This window comes from Solanum tuberosum, unplaced genomic scaffold (genome assembly GCF_000226075.1).
Source record: "Solanum tuberosum cultivar DM 1-3 516 R44 unplaced genomic scaffold, SolTub_3.0 scf00004, whole genome shotgun sequence".
Classification (NCBI taxonomy): Eukaryota; Viridiplantae; Streptophyta; class Magnoliopsida; order Solanales; family Solanaceae; genus Solanum; species Solanum tuberosum.
This window is the reverse complement of record NW_006238930.1, coordinates 2,358,792-2,375,900: the sequence shown is the minus strand read 5'-3', so window position 1 is coordinate 2,375,900 and position 17,109 is coordinate 2,358,792. Positions and strand designations below refer to the sequence as shown.

Below are 17,109 nucleotides of genomic sequence, written 5' to 3'. Positions count from 1 at the left end.
TCAAATTTATTCGGACTCCAACAATAAGGGTAAAAAAAATAAAAATGAATACAAAATAGTAAACCGTAAATCCAAGTGTGAAACGTAGTACATGTTATACTGCTAATGTCTATTTGCCAAATGGTGATGGTAGTTATATTTTTATTTGTTTAAAGACAGATAAATTAGATTTGCTAGTTTTTGCTACTAATTACGAACTGATTTATCGTGTAAAAAATTTCTTTCCACATTTTAGCGTATCCAGAAATTCGTCAAGATGGGTGCACGATTACGAAAAAATGCATCTTTAATATAAATTTGATAAGTTTGATTTTTAGGTTCTTAATATGAACCATTAAATTTAAAATTATAGGTCCAAAATATGTAATACTATTAGTTTTAAATTTTAATATACACATTTGATTTAATTATATAAAAATCTTATAGTGCAAAGTTTTTTAGGAACTTCCAATGTAAGGCACTTGAAAATTTTGAAAGATTAAAGGAAAAAAAAATAAAAAAATTAGTTGAAACGTCAAAAGTATAATCGATAACCACTTGGGGAGGTGTTACTCAAAAGGACGAGATAGATATAAGACTTAAATGTTTATCCTTACTTAGGGAGGTGCACTCAATCATCATTGTATCATTATATGATACTTTAAACGTGAGTTCACACATCTATATTTAAATATTTTTAAAAAATATAACACTATTATATATGATCTAGAGAGGGGGAGCACGGGTTCACGTGAACCCACGACACCCCCTCTAGATACGCCCTGAGTTTTGACGACCTATGATAAAATAGCACAAAACAAAAAAAAGACTATACTAATAATAATGTGATAAAAAGTAAAACAGTAGGTGTGAATTTAATTTAACTTTCTAAAATTTACCATGATGGAATTACATAACGATTTTAACTTTCTAATTTTACTTTTATTTGCTTGATGAAAAAGAGAAATTAGATTTCTGGCTTGTTTTTGCTGCTAATTAGGAACTGATTTGTCATGTGAAAACAAAGGGACTAAGTATTTGACAAGAAATGGAAAGGAAAACATGTGAATTTAATTTGAAAATCACTATGTTACTTTTTACCGTATCAATAGTGAGACTATTATGAAAACTTATCTTAAAATAAAATTGAGTTATACGTTTCAAGCTCATCTTTTAACCATAAATTTTTTTGTTGATTCACATAAATATATATATATATATCCAAAACTCAATAAGCTATATTTTCTTATATATAAAACTTATAAATTCAAAACTCTAGTGTTTGTGCGTAGATTAATGGAAGATTTTTGTCTTATTCTTCCTCTCTTATATATATTTTTTAAAAGAAATAAATAAATATTTATTTACATAATTTTTGAGAAAAAAGAAATGCCAAACATGTTGAAAATTGAGCTTGAAGCAAAGTAGAGTTAGTAATTTAATAAGAGAACCTAGTGAAATTTCATGGACAAGCAGTGACGCTCAAGCTAATTAGTGGCCTAAAGCCAAAAAATATAGTTGGAGGCCTAAACTTTAATTATTTTTTTATATTTGAAATTCAAGTTATTTCTTTCTTTTTAATAAAAAAAGTTTTACTTTTTTATAAGATATATATACATATACCAAAATATTTTTTAATCTTGTGGTCTTAAACATATCATGTGGAGTTAAATTTAAAAATTGATCCATAAAAAAGAAACATTCTTTAATGTTTCAAAACTAATTAAAACATTCTTTATTTATTTTTTTGTTAAAAAAAGCTTAAGATAATTTTATTACTACTAAAAAATTAGGCCTTTCGATTTTGAGGCCTAAAACATATGCCTCATTTTTAAATGCATTGAGCCATCTCGGTGGACAAGTTGCACGAAAGGAACACATGGTAGTATACGTAAATAAAAATATATTACAAAATTTGGCATTAATACTATGAGACATAATTTAAGCATCCAATCTAGGACTATGATATATTAAAACTCCTTAGCGACCCTTATAAAACATATGTATATAATATAACAACTAACAAGTACCCATTTTGAACAAAAAAACTTGACCTAGCCACCTAGGCTTATTAAAGATTGATTTTGATTTACCATATCATATCAAATTTAAGGAACATTAATGAAATAATGAAAGAAATTAAAGTAATCTGTACCTCTAATTAAATTCATACTTGTATTTTCAATTAAAAATTGAGAATTATGAGGAAATTTCCCATATAATTTAGTAACATGCCAATTTTTTCCATCCGAGTTGATAAAATTTCAAAGTTTTTTTTATCCTTTTATTAAAATTCAACGACTAGTTGTTGACCTTGTGACACTATAATTTTGCAACGTTGATTAGGTCTTCAAATTTTTTTAGCTAAACGACATATAATTTTTTTTTTTTCCATTTATACGCCGCAACAACTAGCCCAATTGTTGTTTCCTATAGTTGAAATTTCAAATATATTTGAGGGCCAGGGAAACATGTGCCGTGCCCAAAGCATCCTAAAAAAGTCGAATTTTTGAAGTCAACCCTCCCAAGTCATCGATTTGAACTGGTTGAATAGTATAATTTCTCGGTTTTAATTTGTTTATTTTAGTCCATTTAAAGAAAATGTAATTTTTGTTTCTAGCAATTCTTTAATTTCATCTTTACATACGACATGATATATTCAAAATAATAAGATTAAAAGACATTTAATAGAACAGTAACAAATCAAAACACGGCAAATAAATTAAAATCGAATGAATAGTATATTTGAATATTGGAAAGCAGAGTCCTTTAAATAACTGACCATAAGAACCAGGGACTATCAAACAAATAATTGCTTTTACAATAGGGCAAAAATTAAGAGATAATGGAGTTCTTCAACAGAGCTAAAGTTGTTCGGCTCAAAAGTCATCTTGGCAAGTACCTTGTCGCCGATGATGACGAAAAAACCGTCCGTCAAAGCCGTAACGGGTCATCAAAAAAGGCACGTTGGATGGTCGAAATGGTCCAAGGCAATCCTCACCTCATTCATCTCCGGAGTTGCAATGACAAATATCTATCGGCATCTGAGGACGCTTTCCTCCTTGGCATGACAGGTAAAAGAGTACTCCAAGCATTACCAGGTAGCGCGACGGATGGTTTAATTGAATGGGAGCCAATAAAGGAAGGATATCAAGTGAAATTAAGGACAAGAGGAGGAAAATTCTTGAGGGCTAATGGAGCAACACCTCCATGGAGAAATTCTGTAACTCATGATTTACCTCATAGAACTGCTACACAAGATTGGGTATTATGGGATGTGGATGTGATTGATATATCTGTACTGGATTCTGAATCCTTACAGAGTTATCCTTCAACTCTATCGAGCTTCTCTTCTTTTGCAGAGGATGATTTTACAGATTATTCAAACATTCGTCTCTCTGTTTCTGAAATTCCCAGCTGTCCATCAATTTCATCAGATCGTTCTTCATGTTCAAGTTCCAGACAGGTATGACAATTAGTGGTCACAAATGGATGAGTTGGATTAAATTTGAATGAGTCAAAATCAATAAATGAGTTATAGGCCCATTCAAGTTTAATTGAGTAAACAAATGTGTCATAATTCAATCGTACAAATTGGGAAATTGATTGATTTCACACTTTCGAATATTTTCTTCAATTTATTTTACTTTTGTTTTGGCTAGTTCAACTGATGCTTCCTTTGATCTATGAATGTAGAATGGCATGGAATTTTTCGACAGAGCTGAAGCAGTTAGACTTCAGAGCCATCTCGGAAAGTACCTACTGGCGGATGAAGACGAACAAACTGTTCGACAGAGCAGAAACGGATCATCGCACAGGGCGCGATGGACAGTCGAATTAATTGCCGGAAAAAACAATTTAATTCGACTAAAAAGCTGCTATGGGCTGTACCTAACAGCAACTGAGCAGCCATTTCTTTTGGGAATGACTGGTAAAAAGGTTCTTCAAGCTCTTTCAACAAAGAATATGGATGGGTCAATTGAATGGGAACCAATTAAAGAAGGATTTCATGTGAAGCTTAGAACTAATGAAGGGAAATATTTGAGGGCTAATGGAGCTACACCACCATGGAGAAATTCTATAACACATGATGTTCCTAACAGGACAGCTACTCTAGATTGGGTTATGTGGGGAGTAGAAGTTGTGGATATTACTATTTCAGCTACTACTGAATCAGTATCAAGGTGTTTATCGCCAGTGTCAAGTTTTAATTCTGTGCTCGATGATTATACAACTTCTCCTGATACTGGATCCCCAAATGTCGTAAACTACCAATCCAAGAGGTCTATGAACACACCCATGAAAAAGGTACTATAATTTTTCGATGATTTTAACTTCTATAAACCGTCCGTGTAATCGTGAATAACATGCTATAATAGGCTAAATTGCGTCAATAATGTGAATATGTTTAATCCTTTTTACATTAGCAACGATGGCAAATATCTTGTTTTCTTCCACTAGGCCACGTACTAGTCAACAACCTAATTTGGTAAAGTCAACATGCAAGGCTGGAATATTTCCTTTTGTTATGTCGATCAATTGCAGTAATTTGAAAATATGTATATCGAATCTTCAATTATCAAAATCATTAAAAAGGTTAACGTCTAAAGTGACAGCAGGATTTAAAAAAAAGTTAGGGCCTCCTTGGAGAGTTAATTTGTAATTGAATTTGGTGTGCAATTGAACGTAGTCATACAGTTTGACATACTAGTTAAGTAATTATGTGATCACCATGATATTGAGTGTAATTGAGGGGAGAAATTACCGCTAATTCTCGGGGGTGGGGGCCTGAGGCATAGATCAAATTATTTTTCTAAAAAATATTTGTAGGGGCCTAGGGACAAAGATCAAACTGTATTTAAAAGAAAATATTTGTGGGGCGTAGGAAAAGATCAAATTATAGGCGGGGTGAGACGGAGAGTGGGGTTCGAAGGTGGCGGGGTTGGGATAGTCAAGGAGTGGGGGTTGGGAGGATTGGGTCTATGAAAAGGAGACAATAAACTTGAAATTCTATCATTTATACGACTTATTTTTCTACTTTTCTTAAATATGTCATTTTCCTCTTATTTTTAAAGAACTTGTTTTTCTAGAAGGCAATGTACAAATATATATATATATATAAAGAGCTAATATACAACATAAACTCCCTTCAACTTATTAATTTATCTGTTTCAACTTATTTGTCTTACTTATATTTTTAGTTCATTCACAACTCACATACATTCTAAATATGTTTAATTTAATGCAACAAGATTCAAAAAAATTCTTTAATTTTTTTAAATTAAATTTTGTTCAAGTCAAAATGAGATAAACAAATTAAAACTTGAGATTACTATTTTCATCTCTCACCTTTAATAGCCATTAGTGAACGCCTTTAGCTTCCATTGTTAGTTTCTTCATAAATTTCCAGATCTTTTTTCCCGTCCATCCACATGGAACATTCTTTCTAAATACTCAAAGAATCACTGATACAGGTGGATTTCTAGATTTTTAAAAACAAGAATCAGTTTTATAAAGCGTTGTTTGATCATTGAAATTGCAATTTTTCTTTTGTAAATCTCATTGCAGAATTCTGGGATGGAATTCTTCCAGAAAGCCAAATCGGTTAGGCTAAAAGGCCGCCATGACAAATTCTTATTAGCAGATCCTGATCAAGAAACCGTGTACCAAGATCGCAATGGAACTTCCCAGAGTGCAAAATGGACAATTGAATTCCCTGAAGAAGTCGAAAATGTCATCAGGTTGAAGAGTTGCTATGGAAAATATCTAACAGCCACAGATGATCAATTCCTTTTTGGTGTCACGGGTAGCAAAGTTGTTCAGAGTTTGCCTAGAAAGTTAGATTCCTCAATTGAGTGGGAACCAATGAAGGATGGATTCCTAGTGAAGCTTAAAACCAGATATGGGAATTATTTACGCGCAAATGGTGGATTACCCCCTTGGCGAAATTCAATTACACATGATATACCTCATAGACATCACGATTGGATCTTATGGCAAGTGGATATTGTTGAAATACTGCCTGAATCTGAAACTGTTGCACAATCACGATTGGACGATAATTCCAGCTCTTCTTTTCATTTTACATCCCCTACATATCCTGGGAGTGAGGTTAGTTTACTCGAAAAACAGCTAGTCTTTGTTCTTCAATCATACTGCAAGATGAGATTGTTATTTATTACTCCACTATTTAATTTACAGTCAAGAGATGCTTTTGATGCTTCCACGGTGAAGTCTGAAGGTCGGTTGATCTATTACCATGTGCCTGGTGAAAATGGATATGCAAATGATGCAGTGGAAGGGCCATCTTTTCAATTCAAAGGGCATGGGGTAGGGGAGCTGATTCAAAAGTTGGAGGAAATAACAGGGCTGGATAATATTACTGTCTGTTCGCGAAACAAGTTCAATGGGAATCTATATCCACTCCGTTTAGCATTGCCTCCAAACAACGCGGATATGAATGTTGTGGTAGTTCCTGCATCAGCCAAAAATAAGTAGAATTCACCATCTCCGTGTGAAAGAAGTTGCATATTTGATTAGTTCCTCGAGAAACAAAGCTGTACATTTCTCTTTTTCTTTTTCATGTCCCAAGCTGGTAAATTTGCCGAGATTGTTAGATACAATTTTTTTGATTGCTATTTTCACAGTGCAGTTGCAATGTTATTTGGTTTTTTCATTCATGAGCAGAAGTCCATACAAACAATTATTTTTTGTAGTGGAAGTACTAATATCAGATGGTCTCTACTGGTTATGCAACACTCCTCGATGCTACAGATGCATGCCTGGAGCACTAACACATGCTATTGGTTAAGTTTTGCATCTGCTCAGTATAATAACAGCAGATTCTGTTCGAGATAACGAGATTTTAATGAGTTTAGACTAGAACCATGGGCGATTTTGCATGTATGAACCAAATCGATGAAATTCATACCAGAACCATAATCTTTATATTTGGTTTCCTATAAAGTATATCATTCTAACTGATGAACCACCCTGCCTCCTTGCAATCAAGTGTTTTCTTCTCTGTCTGTGTTAGCCGCGTTTTATGGCTAGTTGACGACAGTAGCTTGTGCTGATGTGCACCTGGAACAGAACTGATTGCAGATAAACTCGCATCCAAATAGTCCGTGGTGAAGACCATGTGATTGTGAAACACTACCCCTGGGCCCTGGCTACTGGATTGAGGTATGATGCATTTGTACAGAATCGAATACAAATTAAGAATGTGAAACACCATAGTAGGAGAAAGTACTTCGAATACAAATTTAGCATGTAGCGTGTTGTTCTTATGTATGTTTACTCTACTTCCCTCCTTTTCTAATTCCAGTTCTATCTTCTTATTTTTATCTAGTTTTATTGTTCTTAAACTTTAGTTGTTATACAAATTATTATTCAACAACATTCATTTCCTCTTTTTCAACTTGAAATTCTCAACTTCTTTTGTTTAAAGCTTGAAGAAAGGGAAATTTTAGGAAAAACTCATAAACAACAAAACACTCATTATGTCAATTATTACAACATTCACAATAAAGGAAAAAGCAAACTGAAAAATTGCTTTCATTTACTTTCTCAATAGACATACAACAACAAATTCTTGAAAGAAAAGGCTCCTGGCTTCTCTAAAAAAAATTCCAAGAGACAAATGTGTGGAAATCAATCTATTATACACCGTAATCCTAAAGTAAAATACGTGTGATTGCGATCATCACACCAAATATAAATGCCTAATATCCATTGCACGACTAGTAAGAATATTGTCAACAGGAGCACAAGCCTCGAATGTTGATGATCCACTGTTGTATAGAAAGAATGGATCTTTCAGCAACTCTTCTGCAGACGGCCTAACAGACATAGGAAGCATACACTTCTCAATAATATCTTTCACTCTGTAGTCCTTCACCTTTCCGAGAGACACGGGCTTTACACCAGTGTACACTTTCTTAAATATATGCATCTGATTGCTACACTCCATAAATGGATATTCACCGGTAACCATCTCAAGAAGACACATCCCGAATGAATATACATCAACCAACTCGTTGTATTCTCCATCGTAGCACTCTGGAGCCATGAATTCAGGGGTACCTTTAGCCTCTTTTTCTTTCACAAAATCACCATCCATAATACGAACAGCCAGCCCAAAATCTCCAAGTGTAACTTGCTTCCCATCACTAGCAACGAGCACATTGTCACACTTGATGTCTCGATGAATGATCTTAGGGCTCTGGCTATGGAGAAAACACAAACCTTGAAGAATCTGTCTTCCCCAATTCTTGATACTCACCAAATCAACACCAACACCAACACCATTATGAATATACTTTTTCAAGCTGCCCGAGGGGAATAACTCCGTGATCATGTTCAAAATTTTGGACTCTGAATCAAACCAATAATGATAACACTTAATAATTCTTTCATGGTTTAAGGACTTCAACAGAGTAGCTTCTTCAGCGAACAATTTTTCATCATCTTCATAATAAACTATTTGGTTCCACGCGATTTCAACTTGCTGAACACGATCCCATCCAATGTAGACTTCTTTGGAAGCGCCTCCACCCAACAACTGATCATATCTAATGTACCTACCACAAGGAGATTTCTCTACAACTCTGTACAACTCGTAATCCATTGTGCAACACTAGCAATAACTCAAATTCATGTTTGAAGAAATTAAAAAATATGAGGTGATGAAAGTAATGCTAAGGGTTACCAATATATATACACACGTTATATAGTCCTAGTTAGAATTGGTTAGGAAAAACTAAAGCCTTTTGTTTGGCGGTAAAGGCTTCTTTATTATGTATCCTTATTTGATTTGGATTGGGAAAAAGGAAGAGATTAGGACTTGGAAAAGTTTCTAAATTCTTTATAAAAATTAATAATTTGATTAATTTATTTGAAACTTAATTAATCTTTCTATTATTTTTTTTACTTGTATTACTTTTGGCCTATCAAGAGAGCAACATATTTATTATTTTGAAGAAAAAAACACTCAAATAGGATACTACTTTCTCAATTAGGATATTACTTTCCATATTAAAAATCAAAATCGAATCGATAACTTGATTTTTTTTTTTTATAAAATCATTAAAAAATGGTTAATCTAATAATCCAATAGTAATAGAACAATAAACATTGTTTTTTGGTTCGGTTCGATCCAGGGGCGTAGCTACCCTTTGCCTAGGGTGTCCGATTCTTCGTCGGAAAATTACATTGTATTTATAAGTAAAATGATATTTTAAATGGTTAAATAATACATTTTGGACACCCTTGAAAAACAATAAAGTTTCTTAGCTCAGTGGTTTTAGCCGTTCAGCTCAAGCTAAGTCCTTTGCAACCTGATATGCGCGGGTTCAAATCCTCTAAATTTGTTATTTTTGACTTTTGATTTTTTTTTCTTTTCATCAAAAATTTAAATAAAATTTAAAAGTAATTATTTAATTTAAAGTTAATAAGCAAATCCTATTTATTTATTGCATAAGGCTACTAAAAGTGGAAAGGCTCCATATAGAATTTATTTTAATATAACTCGTTTGATTCTACTCTTTATTTTTCATTTATCGTTGTTAGTCATCAGAAGTTCGTGAAATCTTGAAGTATAAAAGTGATTTCACTCTAAACTGGATTTTCTCTCTCTTTCTTTTCCTTTGTATGTTTATTTTCTATCAAATAAATGTGAACATTAAAGCTAAATATTATGTAGTTTGATTTTAAATTTTTTTATATATATTTTAATTAAAAAAATTAATCATTAATGTTACGTAGTTTGATTTTAAATTTTTTGATATATTTTTTAATTAAAAAAATTAATCAGTAGTTTGATTTACGAAATTTAAGTGCACCCATTCATTAATTTTTTTTATTTTTATTAACTATCAAATTTTTGGACTCCCGAATCAGTTTGACTCAATGCTTGCATTTGGATCTTTCTCCCCAGCTTCTTGATAAAATTTCTGGCTAGCTACGCCACTGATTCGATCGGTTCATTTTTTCACATACCTACCCACACCCATCTCAACTTTCTATGTGTTATACTATGTTTAAACTACAAATTATATAATATTTTAATATATTGTATATATTTTTAACTTAAAAGACAATAAAATTCAAAGTTTTATTTTATTTCTTAAAAGCTAAAATTTCAAACAAATTAAAAAGAATGAAACCCGCTTCGCCCGGTTACGATCCCTATTTGTTAACCGGGCTGACCGTTAGTGGGAACAGATGGACTCTGCTCGCCAATTGGATAACTGTGCCGCCGTCTGCTTCCTAGCCGGCGATTATGCCGACGGCCACCAACAAGATAGACGGAAAATCTGCTCGAACTGTGATAAGCCAGTAAAAGTTTGTTTATGCAACATAATCCCATCGGAGCCGATAACCACTGTTACTCGAATCGTAATTCTTCACCACCCTCACGAGCAGCGCCACAAGCTCGCTACTGTTCCTGTTCTATCCAAGTGCCTCGACAATTGCGATGTTATTGTTGGCCGGAGATTACGCTACGGTGATTGCGACATTCTCGATTCTCTCCATGATGATGCTCTTCGAAACCCTAATTTCACCAGCAGAGCTATCTATCTCTTTCCTGGTATGAACTGTTTGTATAATTATCTTGTGTAGTTCCCATATGTGCTTAAATTGATAAATTGTTTGAGGGCAAGTATGAACATAATTTACTACTTAAGCTAAAGACTTCAAAAACTCATATTGTATAAGTATCTTGAGTTTTTGTTGTTGTCTCTTGATAATTTATTTGAGAATAGTGCTGTCTCGTGATACCCTCAGCATATTACTGTTATCTAACTGAATTCCATGAATGTTTTTGTGTGGGCAGTGTTGACAAAAAGTTTGATTTTTTTCTTGGTAGCCATGGTGTCTAGGGTGAATTGATATTTGAAAGAAAGAAAAGAGAAAATGCTCCCACAATTGGAAGATGATTCACCACTTAGAAGAGAAAACAAGAAAAATTATTTACTTTTGTAAGTAAAAGGAAAGTCATAATTCATAAGTTCGTGCTTATGGAAAATCCATTGTTTTTAATCCGGTATTATCGTGTGTCGGTTCTCTATGTACAAAGCTAATGGTACCTAGAAGATGAGAATGATGGTTTCTGAAAATAATCATCTTGAAGACAGAAGCTTTTGTTCTGTCCATGTGAGTAGAGAATATTGGGATCTTGGAAGTATGATCCTCTATGATATTTGTGTGAGCTTTGTGGAGTTGATTATATCTTAATTATATATTAAAATAAACGTAGATTTTAGGTTTTCACTTGGATTCAAATTATCTTTTTGATTTGTTTCTCAACTATATAGTCTTCTTTTTGTATTTACGGTTAGGTTTTCTCCCATTACATGTATATGTTTTTAACTGTTCTCTTCACTTGCGCTTTTCTTCACTGAAGCTCATGCCTCAGACTGCACTTTTCTCTTTAAGCTTCTGTAGATTTCAGTGCCTTTCCCCCACTTTGACAATAATACCAAAATAAATTCTTAAAAAAGAAGAAGATGCTGGATGTGGTCATATAGTTAAGCTTAAACACAACTAATTGACTATTTATCTGGATCCTCATGCCATAATTATTCCATCACGTCAAATAAAAATAATTAGTAGATGAGCACATTTTCAATATACACCAATCCTTGGTGTGTCACTCTCATTCCCCCACCTCCCAAACCTGCAGGATACATGCCAAGAGAAACAATATTCTTCCTTTCCTTTATTTCGCTCAGATTTTCTTATCTGGTTGTTGTACTAATGGAAATATTTTCATGTGACCGTGGCTTTTCCAGGTGCTGATACTTCACCATCTCAGGAAATCAACCATTGGAAGTCCTCTAAAAATACTGTAGAGATGACTAATTATGTCTTGATTGCTTTTGATGGAACTTGGAAGCATGCCCGAGAGATGATGCGTGCAAGCTTATCTTTTCTGTCCAAGTTTGCTGTTCAGGTTCACTTAGACTATGATATTGACAATGACGGTGGAACGATCTTCAATTCTGATTTAATTCTCAGAAAGGAACCGTTTAGTGGGTGCATGAGTACCATGGAGGCAGTAGCGCATTGCTTACGGATTCTTGAGCCTAATGGAATCAGTATAGAGTCAAATTTGATAGAGGTTTTAAGAAGTATGGTTAAATTTCAGGCTTCTTTCCTCAAGCCTATGAAGCCTAGGCCAAAGTTGATAAAAGGAGGACGAGAGGGGAAAATATAACTGCTCTGTTCCATTTTCTGTGTTTTTGAAGCAACATCAAAGCTCTTTTGATTATCACGTGCCAGACTGATCAAGCCATCAGCCTGTACGTGATTACTTATCCAAACTTCACAGGTTTCAACTTTCAATTCATATATATTACTGATGCTTCTCATTGTGAAATTCTATATCCCAATTGAGTAATAGGTATGGTGACGAGGTGCTTTGATGAGATTATCTTAATTCTTCAGTTGCTGAAAACCTTGTCAGGCGGTGGCTTTGAGGGGTTGGGTGGCAGTATCCTGCTTATGCTGAAGCAAGTGAAGGTTGAGAGTAACCAAGGAGGTTCAAGATTGTCACATGTTGAGCTCCTTACTGTATCTCAAAGTAATCTGAAATCAATTACCGGTCATTTACACCAATTTTACAAAGATTGCCATAAGATGTTTTGGGCAACGGAAATTCGTTTGAACATTTTCATGATCAGTATATGATATCTACATATGGAACCTCGCCTGGTCGTGAAAGGGTTAAATACTTTGGGAGTACCACATGATTATGCAGCAGTTTGCTCTAATGCTGTTTTGCTCCAACTGCAATGGCATCTGTTCGAGGTCAAAATTCTGTAATGTCTGCTTGGGAAATCTGAAGTTGTGGCTTGGATTACTTCGATAAGCACTTGGATGCAGCTAAGGAACTGACAAGACATACCTATCACAGCTTGCTGCGTAGTTTTCTCATATATTCAGGTAGTTGGCCGATGTTCTTCAATCTAGACATGCCACAAGTTCTAGCAGTAGAACCAAATCGCTGTCAAGTCTTTGAAGTTTTTACTTAATTTGCTTCAAATTGGACAAAGAGGATGTAAAAAAGATTAATGAGATAGTTGTCCTCACATGAACTTTAAAGTTGGTTGTCAGAGTACTTTGAGAGTTTGAATAACATTATTCGTTTAAGTGGTGGTGGTGTATTATTGCTTCATGTTAGCTTCAATTCATTCATTGGTTTTCTGCACTTTGATCTGTATATATCACGAACTATTCAAATCAAATTTGATAGGTATACTAAAACACTCATAGATGAGTGCGAGGGTCTTGGACACTCGGATTAAAGCTCTAGAAATGAAGAAACTTCAATTAAGTATGTTTCATCCCTTAGTAAATTCTACACTGCATGAATCATGATTAGTCGAGCTACTAGGTTTCTGTGCATAAACGGTAGGGGTAGCACTCTAGCTTTATTAGTTTGCCACACCATTACAAGTTATTTTCTTTGGCGCCACACGACCCAGTTGGTAGCCAATTCGAGTTTTAAGCTTTTCTTTGCAGGGACTCAACCGCTCTTTAGACCTCCGGCCACATTCTTCATTGACAATGCGCGCTTATGAACTGTCTAAGCAACGCCCGTGTCCTAGTGAGAGCCAACAACAGCTTCCAAATATGGAAATGGTGCATGTCTATGGCAGAAAAGTGCACCAATATTGGTCAACTCAAAGCTATCCACGCCATTTACATTACCCTCGGTCTTCACCGCAACACTTACGCCGTCAGCAAGCTCCTCGATTTTTGTGCCCTTTCAAATACCGGCGACCTTTCCTACGCCTCACGGATCTTCGCCCAGGTTCAAACTCCCAATACATTCCTCTACAACGCCCTTATACGGGCATACTCTAGCAGCTCACAACCCCAATTTTCCCTCAATTACTTCAATCTCATGTTACAAACCAGTAACGCTGCGGCTCCTGATAGCTTCACATTTCCCTTCCTTATCATCGCTTGCGCTAACGGTCCTTTGGAAGTGGAGGGTAAACAAATACACAGTTGGGTAATCAAGAATTCCTTTTCCGCGTCAAACGCACATGTACAGACTGCATTAATTCGGTTTTACACGAACTGCAAAGCATTGGATGATGCTCGTAAGGTGTTTGATGAAATTACTGACATTGATGTTATTCAATGTAATGTTCTTATGAGTGGACACCTTCAAAGCGGACTAGCAAAGGAGGCATTGAGTATTTTTCAAGATATGTTGGGGCGTGGAGTTGGTCCAGATGAGTACTGCGTGACCACAGCACTTGGGGCATGTGCTCAGTTGGGTGCTCTTGAGCAAGGAAAATGGATTCATGAGCATGTTACAAAGAGTGAGTGGTTGGAATATGATGTTTTTATCGGCTCTGCTCTTGTTGATATGTATGCTAAGTGTGGGTGTATTAACATGGCTTCTGAGGTATTCGAGAGCATGCCTAAGAGGAATAAGCATTCGTGGGCAACAATGATTCGAGGATTTGCTGTCCATGGTCGTCCTGAGCTAGCAATAAGCTGTTTGGAGAGGATGCAGGTGGCTGATGGGCTTAAGCCTGATGGTGTTGTCATTCTTGCAGTTTTAGCAGCATGTGCACATTCAGGGCTTCAGAAAGAAGGTCAAGGTTTGTTGGATGAGATGGAATCTTTATATGGCGTTACACCGGAACATGAGCACTTTAGTTGTGTAGTGGACTTGTTATGCAGGGCAGGACGATTGGATGATGCACTTAAGCTTATTAGAAGGATGCCAATGAAACCGCGGGCCTCTGTTTGGGGCGCATTGTTAAGTGGTTGCCGAAATCACAACAACGTGAATCTTGCAGAACTTGCTGTCAAAGAGATTTTGTTGGTAGAAGATGGCAATGAAGCTGAAGAAGATTCTGCTTATGTTCAACTATCAAATATATATTTAGCAGCTCGACAATGTGATGATGCACGTCGAATCAGGAGGAGAATTGGTGACCGAGGGCTCAGGAAGACACCTGGGTACAGTGCAATTGAGATTGATGGGATGATTAATGAGTTTATATCTGGAGATGTTTCCCATACATGTCTAGCTGACATTCATAAGGTGCTTGATCTAACTTATCTAGATCCCGAAATTGACAACCTAGTATAGCATGAACAAGTTTACTTCTGTGCCATATAGGATATCATGAATATGGGGCATCATATTGTTGTAAGGGGCATTTATTTGGAGATCTATTGACTTGCACTATAAAGCTAAATTTGTTATGTGTTGTATCCTCAGCAGTCAGCACCATCCTCTAATATTTCTCAAATTATCTGAGCAAAGGCAAGGATCTATTCTGGATATTTTCATAGTTTGGAAACAATGAATAATGGCATCATTAAATATATACCAAATTCATTTGCAAAATAACTATTCAGTACAATATTAGCATGAAAACCTTAGTAGGTTAGGTTAGTTGGTTGGCTACTTGAATTTTCATTTTGTTGGTGTGGGTTCATTCCCTTCTCCTACCTCCAAAAAAAAAGTAAAAAGAAGTTATAATATTAGCGTTAAATTGTATATTTTGATTTATCTACAAGTTTATAATAATATGTTTTTATTAGAAGTGGTTTGTAATCATCCATAGACTTTGTTTTTTAAATTCGAAACATTACAAGAAGATTATTTCAAATAAATGTTTGCTTATTACTATTAAACTTAAAACAGTTTTTTACTCATAAAAACATCAATTATATTTTCCTTTTTGCTTTGTGTATGTATGAGTAGACTGCATTAATTGGTCGGTGCCCACAAAATTACAGGCTGGAATTGGCCTCTACTCTATACATTTGATGTGATGGTTAACTCAGACTCCTATTCACTGGCCACGGCTCACCCCAATCACCAATCTTTTCTTTTCTTCTCTTCTTTCAGTTATTATTTTGCTTTTGACTATAAACTGGCTAGTACATCCCATTTTATGGGTGAACAATAATATATTTAAGAAAAATAAAATATTTCTTTATAATGAGGCTGAGAAGATTCAAGTCAATGTGAAATCAATAGTAACATTTTGACTTGTCCTCTCCAAAATATAATAATCATTAAATAATATTATATAATTATGTGATGGTGGATACAAAGACATACTCTAGTAAATATTTACCATTGTCGGATACTTATATCAAATTATATTTCAGTTTCATAATTAAGTGGTTTAATAAATAAATTAACTAAATTAGATGATAACAATTTACATAAATTATATATTTATTGATTTAAGGTAGAATTGTCAATATAGGCTGACCCACTCCATCCGGGCTAACCCATATATACTTTGAAATTTGACGGGTCAGGTCGGACTATCCCATTTTTTGTGTGGGCCAGAAAATGATCGGCCCAGCCCACAAGTACATGGGCTACGGGCTTTGCCGAGCCAGCCCTCTTTTCTCAAAAGTATATTTTTTTTAATTTTTTAAAATTAAATTATAATTTTAAAATATTATCATAACTATCGACAAGACAATATTACATGGTGTTAGAGTTACTACTTGTTAATCAAATACACAAATAAAATTATCTTTATAATATTTATTAAGTTTGATTTCAAGTAAAAGCATAAATAGCTAAATAGAAATATTAACCTAATTGTTTTCAATGATCATAAAAAACACAAAAACTATGACAATATTCCATAGGCTATAGTCTATGTAGTGAATCCCTAGAGATTTTAGGGAATTTTTATTTTTATTGTATTTCATATTTTTATTAAACATAATTTGTATTTTAATTGTAATATTTCAAACTTTAAACAGAATTTGAGTTTAGACTCTTGTTATTTTTAATTCTCTATTTTTTTTGTAATTAATTTTTATTTGGCCCACGGGCCAGCCCTATCCATATTTTTCAAGCCCCACAAATCAATAGACTTATTCAGGCCGAGCTAAAAAACTCTTTTCTTAAATAGGCTCCAAAAATCGTAGTCCAACCCTATCAAATCATGGATAAGACCAGGCCGGTCCAACGGGCCTAACCCATATTGACGACTCTAATTTAAGGTATACTCAATACAAGTGTCAAATGTATCAAACACAAGAAAAGTTAAAATAAAAAAATCACCAAAAATATATATTTTGTACCTACCTATTATGTTTTTCAATATTAAAATGCAAAAT

At 34.4% G+C, this 17,109-nt stretch overlaps 4 protein-coding genes across 4 annotated transcripts; 3 read left to right on the top strand and 1 right to left on the bottom strand.

Annotated features, from left to right (window-relative positions):
• The first annotated feature begins 2,758 nt into the window (after positions 1 to 2,758).
• Positions 2,759 to 6,659, top strand: LOC102597578 (uncharacterized). The gene is made up of 4 exons (XM_006338428.2): positions 2,759 to 3,445; positions 3,676 to 4,287; positions 5,548 to 6,090; positions 6,181 to 6,659. Exons 1-4 carry the CDS (start codon positions 2,825 to 2,827, stop codon positions 6,475 to 6,477), a joined length of 2,073 nt encoding a protein of 690 aa, XP_006338490.1. The 5' UTR covers positions 2,759 to 2,824; the 3' UTR covers positions 6,478 to 6,659.
• Positions 6,660 to 7,684: 1,025 nt separating this feature from the next.
• On the bottom strand, positions 7,685 to 8,608 carry LOC107060312 (serine/threonine-protein kinase WNK8-like). Its single transcript, XM_015308043.1, has one exon. It carries the CDS (start codon positions 8,606 to 8,608, stop codon positions 7,685 to 7,687), a length of 924 nt encoding a protein of 307 aa, XP_015163529.1.
• Positions 8,609 to 10,124: 1,516 nt separating this feature from the next.
• On the top strand, positions 10,125 to 13,138 carry LOC102596928 (DTW domain-containing protein 2). The gene is made up of 2 exons (XM_006338427.2): positions 10,125 to 10,570; positions 11,775 to 13,138. The coding sequence occupies exons 1-2, from the start codon at positions 10,204 to 10,206 to the stop codon at positions 12,197 to 12,199; spliced, it is 792 nt and encodes a 263-aa protein (XP_006338489.1). The 5' UTR covers positions 10,125 to 10,203; the 3' UTR covers positions 12,200 to 13,138.
• A 104-nt stretch (positions 13,139 to 13,242) lies between these two features.
• Positions 13,243 to 15,321, top strand: LOC102596588 (putative pentatricopeptide repeat-containing protein At3g28640). Its single transcript, XM_006338426.2, has one exon. It carries the CDS (start codon positions 13,562 to 13,564, stop codon positions 15,098 to 15,100), a length of 1,539 nt encoding a protein of 512 aa, XP_006338488.1. The 5' UTR covers positions 13,243 to 13,561; the 3' UTR covers positions 15,101 to 15,321.
• Positions 15,322 to 17,109: the final 1,788 nt, after the last annotated feature.

Bases quoted from the DNA above. Each gene is read 5' to 3' on its own strand.
- LOC102597578 (XM_006338428.2), top strand. From the start codon at position 2,825: ATGGAGTTCTTCAACAGAGCTAAAGTTGTTCGGCTCAAAAGTCATCTT. The intron at 3,446-3,675 runs GTATGACAATTA...CTATGAATGTAG, and splicing joins CATGTTCAAGTTCCAGACAG to AATGGCATGGAATTTTTCGA. The intron at 4,288-5,547 runs GTACTATAATTT...ATCTCATTGCAG, and splicing joins TGAACACACCCATGAAAAAG to AATTCTGGGATGGAATTCTT.
- LOC107060312 (XM_015308043.1), bottom strand. From the start codon at position 8,608: ATGGATTACGAGTTGTACAGAGTTGTAGAGAAATCTCCTTGTGGTAGG.
- LOC102596928 (XM_006338427.2), top strand. From the start codon at position 10,204: ATGGACTCTGCTCGCCAATTGGATAACTGTGCCGCCGTCTGCTTCCTA. The intron at 10,571-11,774 runs GTATGAACTGTT...TGGCTTTTCCAG, and splicing joins AGCTATCTATCTCTTTCCTG to GTGCTGATACTTCACCATCT.
- LOC102596588 (XM_006338426.2), top strand. From the start codon at position 13,562: ATGAACTGTCTAAGCAACGCCCGTGTCCTAGTGAGAGCCAACAACAGC.